The sequence below is a fragment of the Antedon bifida genome, chromosome 7 (assembly GCF_963402885.1).
Source record: "Antedon bifida chromosome 7, ecAntBifi1.1, whole genome shotgun sequence".
In the NCBI taxonomy this organism is placed as follows: Eukaryota; Metazoa; Echinodermata; class Crinoidea; order Comatulida; family Antedonidae; genus Antedon; species Antedon bifida.
The window spans coordinates 15,616,067-15,625,222 of record NC_136232.1 but is presented as its reverse complement, the minus strand read 5'-3'; the positions used below and the strand labels follow the sequence as shown (position 1 = coordinate 15,625,222).

Sequence of the window (9,156 nt, the reverse complement as noted above, 5' to 3'; positions counted from 1 at the left end):
CCGTAGGCAACTGCATCACCGTTTGCCTATCATAGCTGATCAGTTCCAATTTGTTGACTCTTCTGCAATTCAGTTTATGATTAGAAGCATGTTGTGTTGACAATTTCAATTGCACATGTTCGCCTTTCAGTTGTAAATACTGTAGTACCTTGTCAGAAACGAAACTGGTATTACTCTGTGGATCTAGAATACAGTATACTAATTTTTCTATGGTAGAACCCTTGCTTCTGACCCATACTGGTACTATCATGGACCAGGGTATGACCAGGAATGATTCACATTCATCTAAGCGACTGGCAAAATGCACATGAATCTGTCTTTGTAGTCTCCGTTTTCAAACTTGAATGCCAATTTTTCCTTTTAGATTTATATTCTTCTTTTGGTGTTCGAGGAGCATCTTTTGTATGCCTTGTACCTTCCAACATTGGTAGATTAGCTTCTTCTGCTCTGCTACTTAAAAACGATGCAAATTGTACCAAGGTCGGATTAACATCATTTTTCAAGCAAGACGACACAATTGATCTCCATTTATTTTCGATATAACTTGGAAGTTTATTGAGCATCTTGCAGTTTTCGGAAATGTAATTCAAAATACCCAAGTCAGGAATTGTCCGCTGTGCAACCACTAGCTCATTTATAAAGTCCGAAAAGTCTCTTAATCCGGAATTATCCTTTCCGTTGATTTTAGGCCATGCCTCAAGCTTTTGCAGAAAAGCTCTTGCCAGTGTACAGAGCTATGGCCATATCTAATGTGAAGCTCTTGTCTAGCTGTATAATAAGCGTCCTCTGTTCGAAGCATCAAATAATTGTTTACTAGACTTTTCGGCTTTCCATCCAGATGTTGTCTTAAAAGATGAAGCTTTTCATTGGTAGTGACGGTCTTAGTCTCAAGAAAACGCTGCCTCCCAAGCTGGAAATTTAAATGGATCACCGTCAAACTTATCCACTGTGATTGAAGGTAGTTTAAATGAATCCGTCAATTCCCGAATAAGTCCTATGGTACCAAGTGCCGATGTACCCATTGTTGTTGGTACTTGATCACTAGCAATCGGTATTTGTAGAGAATTATAAGGGTATAAGGGTTAGATAATGAATTTGTACACTCTAAAAAATAATGTGTTTCATTTGAAAACACATAATTGTCCCAAAAAATAAACACATGAATGTGTTTACTATAAATGTATAAATGTGTTTATTATAAACATAAAATGAAATCACATGGTTGTCTCAAAAAATAAACATAGTGTTTAAAACACACATGTGCTTTAGGAAATGTACAGTAAACACAAGATAATGTTTACTGAAATTACGTTTTGGTCACAAAACACATATATGTTTTAATGGACCACACATCAATAATAACAAAGAAAACTTTTTTTATTTTCAAAATATTTATTCAAAATCCAATCAACTTTAGAGCCAGTCATACAACTCTTTTGTTTTTAACCTTAACAATAACTATCACCCATTATGCTTAAGAAATGTGTTGGTTTTTTTTAATGCTTCTGGTAAAAATGTTAATTACAAACAAATCCAGTTAAAATTTGTGAGGCACTCCCATTAAGCGTTTGACTGTTTAATATATTTTATCCAGAGTTTTTTTTGTAAGCAGAAAAGGAAGGTTTTTAGAAATAACATTCGATCATTTGAAACAATCCCTTGTAATAGATACTATCAATGCAAATTTCAAGGATGGCTGCACAAATAAACATAATGGAATCTGATGTGTGTTGACTTTAGGTACTTTACTTTGTATTGATGCATCAGGTGATCTGCCAGCAGGCCTGGATACCCAGCACTTGTGACACTCCTTTTAATTATCTTAAAGATAAAAAAACAACAATTGGTTGTTTAATATTTCATATGGCCTAATGTTTTTGTAATTGTAACATTTAGCAGGTAACCTGCATACTGTGGTTTACAATACAACTTAGGGATACTTTTGTTAAAACAAAATGTCAGAATTTCAGTCATGAGGTTTTTAAAACTCTATTAAGATACAAGGAAATACAGTAGAAATAATTAAAATAATAGCCATATAAAATATAATGTTGAGTATTTTTAAAGACCAATATATTAGCTTCATCTTGGGTATTATTGAAGTTTGAGCCAACCCCCATATATTTGGCAGATTTTGTAGCAAAAAAAATGCGAGGTAAAAATAAAAAAGATGAAACCACTTTCAAAATGGATAATAATTGAATTTTGTTTACAATGGTAGCAATCCATGTTTGATGAGTTCTTCTGTCCCGATAATCCTATGTTCTCTCTTTAGAGGCCATGGTACTGCAGCTTGCCTATTATAAAATAAACAGACACATACCATACCAGTGTCTAAGAGATGGATGGAACTAATACATGGCTTTTAATTTAATATGGCCTTAAAAATAGTCTTTTAGCAGTTCACTGTATTTTGCACAAATATTCATTTGAACTTATTTGGAAATGTCATATTCCCATTATAATTATAATTTTTGAAGGAATGAACAGACTAAAATACTGTTTTTATGTTCAAATACAATTAAACAACCACAGCTAAAGTTATTAGAACAAACATGCATATGATCTGTACTCACTTGTTGTGATATCTTGCAACTTCGCAATAGAATGCTTTGGTTTTCTTCGTTGAGGTGAAGGGATGTCCCAAAAAACTCAGGAGCATGGAATAGACACGTGGGTAGTCGATATCAAACACAAAGCAAGCCAAAACAGACATGCAAGCTTTGGTGATGGTAAAATTAGCAGGAATGTCGATGGTTGTTCCGTCTCCAGAAATTACCAACAGATCAATAATCTCATCATCTTCATCATTGGCAAATAAATGGAGATGGGGACAATCGCCCTTTGCTGATTTGGTTTTGGTTTTGATTTCACTGCCATCGCCATGCACACTTATAAATGACTTGCTTTTGGTTCCTTTACCAGAGTGGAATCCGATTTTATCCTCCAAGGCCTTTAACAATGTTGGCACTCTCAAATCTTCCTAAAAAAAAAAGATTTTTTCTTTTGACATTTTATTAAGTTGATCGATCAAAATATTTGTGGATAATAATGCTAAAGCGAATGCGGTGCTTATTCAAAGAGGCTGCTTATGGAAACCAAATGGATATTTAGATGCACTTATTTATTATATTGAGAAATGATTGATTGGTTGAATGATTTGTAATCGTTGAATGAAATCGTGTTTCCTGCATTTTTCGATTTTAAATTTTAATATTTTATTATTTTTATTGTATTGTACAGGGTTTAGAGATAACCACTTCTGTGTTGGGCTTTGCCTGTGTTATACGCCCTGGTCAATAACAATTATTGTGTCGAATTTGTAATAAATTACTTAATTTACTTACATTTCCACGTTTAGCAACAGGAAAACTCTTCTCAATCTGTCCCATTAGTTGATCAAAACGATCCATCATTTCCTTCATTTCTTCTATCGATTTCCCAACTGTCAATCGAAATTCTTCCCAAACCTGTAAAAGAAACAGTGTTCCGAACAGTCAGTATACAGTAGATGCATTCATAACTTTGTTACACCTGAACTGATAATGCAGTCATTGTAACATTATTGTTTATCAATTCAATGTTCTTCTGGACAATCCAGGATTAATTACTAAAGAAACCTGTTTATGCTATAAAGATCAAAGATAAAAAGCAATTGTTCTTATAGAAAATAACAGAAATAATATAAGTGTTCATACTAGTGCGATTCAATAACAATTTATCGTGTCATGACGTCATAATCATGGTATTAGCATATAATCAGCATAACAATTTTATTGTTTTTCCATGATTATGACGTAAGTTGATTTGATTTGTGAAAATATCTTTTTATCATTTATAGACGGTAAAACTTTATTTCGTGACTTACTTATTTCTTACATTTTCTATAGGAATAATTGGTTTTTTCTGTTGATTGTTATCGTTGTAGTATAAACAGGCCTTAATCGTGCATAAACCAATTTCTAGTTTTCCACATTCTATTTGTAAATCAATGTTTGCCAAAACTTACAAAATCAGCAGACTTGAAGCATGCATTTTCTTGAATCAGGTCAGCCATGATACACTTTGTGTTGTAGTTTGGGTAAAACTTGATTTTATTTCTCCTGTGTGTATGTGTTTCCTGCAATATAAAAGTACTTTTAAGTGCAATAGGGCTTTTATTTACAATTTTTTACTCATTGATGTCAGTAAGAAACCCTCTCATAGAGAAACTGTAGTGTCATTTTTATTGGTGTCCTTAGGTAAGGTACTTTACTCTCCTTACCTTGTCCTTCTAATGGGACATTAGTGAGTTTTAGATCAGTAGCGAGTCATCTAGAACCATATGCTAATTACCTATGACGTTTTGTGAAAAGTTTGTTTTAGATGTGTGACGACGTGTGTGTGACAAAGATTGTGAAGACTTTCATGGGTTATCCTTGGTGTCAAATAAATCAACACTCACCTTTAGCAGTATCTTTAAATGATTATCATCACGCTTCTCTTGATTCATCATTTTGTTATGCTCTTTGTAATCCTCTTCTGTAAGTGTTGATGTTGAACTGCTAACAGGAATGACATCAATTTTTTTCATAGCTTTTGGAGTTTCATGTTGCTTAAATTGACTATTGCGTTTGTTCCTCATCCTGTCGTTTCTCAATTTGTACTCACGCATGCCATAAGATGTGTCTGCGAAGAGAAAAAAAAAGTATGGTATGCATTAAGTATAAATTCATATCAATTAAAAAAATAGTTGATAACATACAGTAGCAACGAGTCACTTACCCATGGTTTCGCACCATTCCTCTTGGCATCCAATACAGAATGGGACTTGTAATCTTTCAAAGCCGCAATAACATGTGCATCCAGTGGTGGGATTGGTAATCTTTTATAAACATGTGTATCCATACTACTACCGGCATCTGAAGTGCTCTGCTGTGATTCCAAGCTTGAATCAAGAACTTCCTCAAATTCTGTTTCAGTATCACTGAATGCACATGAATCTGTCTTTGTAGTCTCCGTTTTCAAACTTAAATGCCAATTTTTCCTTTTAGATTTATATTCTTCTTTTGGTGTTCGAGGAGCATCTTTTGTATGCCTTGTACCTTCCAACATTGGTAGATTAGCTTCTTCTGCTCTGCTACTTAAAAACGATGCAAATTGTACCAAGGTCGGATTAACATCATTTTTCAAGCAAGACAACACAATTGATCTCCATTTATTTTCGATATAACTTGGAAGTTTATTGAACATCTTGCAGTTTTCGGAAAAGTAATTTAAAATACCCAAGTCAGGAATTGTCCGCTGTGCAACCACTAGCTCATTTATAAAGTCCGAAAAGTCTCTTAATCCGGAATTATCCTTTCCGTTGATTTTAGGCCATGCCTCAAGCTTTTGCAGAAAAGCTCTTGCCAGTACAGAGCTATGGCCATATCTAATCTGAAGCTCTTGTCTAGCCTTATAATAAGCGTCCTCTGTTCGAAGCATCAAATAATTGTTTACTAGACTTTTCGGCTTTCCATCCAGATGTTGTCTTAAAAGATGAAGCTTTTCATTGGTAGTGACGGTCTTAGTCTCAATTAGAGCAGAAAATGCTGCCCCCCAAGCTAGAAATTTAAATGGATCACCGTCAAACTTATCCACTGTGATTGAAGGTAGTTTAAATGAATCCGTCAATTCCCGAATAAGTCCTATGGTACCAAGTGCCGATGTACCTATTGTTGTTGGTACTTGATCACTATCAATCGGTATTTGTAGAGGATTATAAGGGTTAGATAATGAATTTGTAGGATAACTTCTTGGTGGCATCAGTCCATAACTTATAGACGTTGTAGACATTGAGTAGATAGCACTTGATTGTAAATATGACGTTGCTGACATAGGTAGGTAAGTTGAGCACACAGACATAGGTTGGTATGAAGACAAACTGGTCGACGTCACAGCTGTAGTAGCTCCAGACAGGTAAGTCGAAGACGAAGGTGGTAAGGCCCAAGGCAGGTAAGTTGAACTCGCATACGACGTGGGTTGTTCCGATGTAGCTGCAGCCGCATTAGACCGGGCGCCCGAAAGATTTATTCATGTGAAAAGATACAAAAGGTTCGATGATGTAGTTAGGTGCGTATTAGGGCGAGATGCAATATTCGACATTGCTGCCGGGTCACAGCCTGTACATTGGGCCTGTGGGGATCATAACATAGGGGGTAAATGCATTTATTCATGTGAAGCGATACAAGGATAAACTTTTTTGGATATCATTCGCAGTGGGCTACTAATGATTACATCACCAATGACAGCAACTTTATCCTGTACATAAGCTCAGACAGCAGCCATAAAGGTCCGCAGTTTCCCCCTATTCGGCTATATACTCGGCGCGTATGTCGTCCTATGGCGTTCAACTGAGTTAGAAATACGTGATACGGACTCGGACTGACAATAAATACACAGTAGAATGCTAAAACAATAAAGAGAGCAGTTGTTTCCTGTACCAAATCATCAAACATCAAACTCTTAGAAACTCGCCCAAAATGGGTTTATCCATGAAGTATGTAATCATTTTAGAAAAAAATGGGGGTTTTTTTTCACTTTATCCGGTACACAGCAGCTCAAATACCCGAGGCTCCATTCGTGATCAACAATGTTGATAATACAAACACATTCACGAACGAGTGACTTTTATTTTATAATTGAAATATATCTTTATTTTGGAATAATAAATAACACCAACAAAAACACTTAAAATAACCAACAGCAGATTTGTATTTTAGGGTAACATTTTGAACAATCAATATTATATCAAAATCATTATTTCGATCAAAATAATATAATTTAAGAATATTTGTCAGATAAACTAAATAATTACACTCATAATGATCGACACCGGTACCGATTATTGTACATTATTATTATAACTCGATTTAAATATTGTTTTAATTACACACTAGACACTAGTGATGTATATATGAAAAAAGGCAACGAAATCTAAATTTGCAACATTTTTTAACATAACATAACATAATAGTAAAGTAAATAATAGTTCGAATTCAACATAATCACTTAGAGAATTGGTTAGGTATAGATTAGACTGCTTACCGGCAAGCTGGCTTAACAATACCACTGCTTTACCGGTTATATAACCTTCAATCTACGTTAACACTGTTTTATACACTGTAACACTTGTCCAACTGGTAAACAGTAACTTACTAACATAGATTCCGCATCTCCGTTGCCTTTTATAAGCGGACACATTGTTATGCAAATTAACAACTTTACGGCTGACTATAAGCCAACAACACCGCATGGTGTATAACAATACAGTACTAACTTTACTGTAGCAACATAGACATTTAATTAGCATTTTGAGTACATCAACGAAATTCACATGACATATACTTATGAGCATACTGATTAAGGATTCATCATTCTTAAGTTTGAAATCCGGGGCCAAATCCACTTAAGAATGGTTCAAAGGTTAAAATAATTAAAATTCAAATTTAATTAGCATATCGAGTACATCGACCAAACCAATTCTAAAATGTTCTCTGATCTATCAGGAACCAAGATCCATAATTCTTAAGTGACCATTCCTGTGCTAATTTAACTTGAGAACGCACTTAATTAGTGCCAATTAGACATTTAATTAGCATTTTGAGTACATCAACGAAATTCACATGACATATACTTATGAACATACTGATGAAGGATTCATTCTTAAGTTTGAAATCTGTAGCGTTTACGTATTTATGTAAATAGCCTCTTGGTCTGCGAGTTGCTTTATTTGCATATTGGTCTGCAGATGGTCAGTCCTTTATAACAACGGGGCATACAACGACACACACACACACAATAGCGTTGGTTATAGATGCGATACATGCTAGCCTACTGCACACAGAATAACGTTTGTTATATATGAATATGAGAATACAGATAAAAGCACTTGACTGGAACGTTTGTTATATATGAATGTGAGAATACAAATAAAAGCACTTGACTGGATTGTTTGAATACAGTTTCTCTATTTGGTATATCACAAAATCCACTTAAGAATATTTCACTAAATGTCAAAATGTAAAAAAATCTATCATAAAAGTCTACATAAACTTCAGATAAAATCCACAACAACGGTTTTTTTCTTCTAGTATCGTCGATATTGTAATAACATTACTGTTGATCATCTTCATTCCCTGAATCTGAATCTATGTCTTTATTCTCTGGAATTAATGAATCTGGAAGCTGAGCCCCTTCATGCCAAATAGGTTGATAAAGACCAATGTGAAAGTCCCAGCCATTTGAAATAGTTGGATGTTGTTGGATTGTTGTCTGGTCAGCATCTGCCCACATTTTAGCAATGAAAGATACACGTTTAATATGGCAATTAAGTTCAGCTTCGCATGGTGGAATGACACTTGCATTAATGCCTTTCAGTTTCTCAAGTGGATTCTTTGCACTTGGACTATAGCCTCGTTCAAATATGCTATACCGGAATTCATTCAGTGTGCCTTTATATGAGTTTACCATATACTTGAGCGGTAAACTTTTGAAGAGTAGTTTGTGCATCTCCACTTAATAAACCTTCACATGTAATTTCATTGAATGCTTTTTGGGCTTCAATATTCTTCAACAGTTTAGCAAATGGTTGCACTTTGCCTTTCCGTACAAATGAAGATGTATAATCACACCCAGTAAAAGCATGGAATGCTGGTAGTGATGAACATAACTGCAAACCAAGTATCTGATGTATACTCGACAAACAGATGTATCTACGACTATTTTTAGCAGATATACCAACATCCATCCACAATTTAGAGGCAAACTTATTGCAATGATACAACATTATAACTGCTATGTCCGTGTCCGATGCTCGTATGACTATATCTCCTCTCAGACCAATACTTTCAATAAACTTAGCATGCAGACATATTTTGGTATCTGCTTCTTCATGTCCTGCCATTCTTTTGCGAGAAATTGAGGCAATTGAGATTTAAATGATCTGGATTTCAAGGCATCATTGATATGTTTTGATCTAACTTGTTCTGGTCCTGTTATTAGGTACTCTCTTTCTTCAACTCCTCTTCTACTTCTCTCAAAATCTTTCAGTGATGGTTGTGGATAATCATCAAAGAGCAAGTGGACTTCCTTGGTTTGTGTGTTTGATGATAAAGACTGAATCAACACACTTCT

At 34.8% G+C, this 9,156-nt stretch overlaps 1 protein-coding gene and 1 long non-coding RNA gene across 2 annotated transcripts; both read right to left on the bottom strand.

The window, feature by feature from the left end:
- Positions 1 to 3,291: 3,291 nt before the first annotated feature.
- Positions 3,292 to 4,116, bottom strand: LOC144847809 (uncharacterized). The gene is made up of 2 exons (XR_013613794.1): positions 4,010 to 4,116; positions 3,292 to 3,470 (listed from the first exon to the last, which is right to left on the bottom strand). It is a non-coding gene; the product is annotated as an uncharacterized LOC144847809 (long non-coding RNA).
- A 4,068-nt stretch (positions 4,117 to 8,184) lies between these two features.
- On the bottom strand, positions 8,185 to 8,926 carry LOC144849224 (uncharacterized). The gene has a single exon (XM_078706287.1). The coding sequence runs from the start codon at positions 8,924 to 8,926 to the stop codon at positions 8,477 to 8,479; it is 450 nt and encodes a 149-aa protein (XP_078562413.1). The 3' UTR covers positions 8,185 to 8,476.
- Positions 8,927 to 9,156: the final 230 nt, after the last annotated feature.

Excerpts from the sequence above, each read along its gene's own strand:
- LOC144849224 (XM_078706287.1), bottom strand. The coding sequence starts at position 8,926 with ATGGCAGGACATGAAGAAGCAGATACCAAAATATGTCTGCATGCTAAG.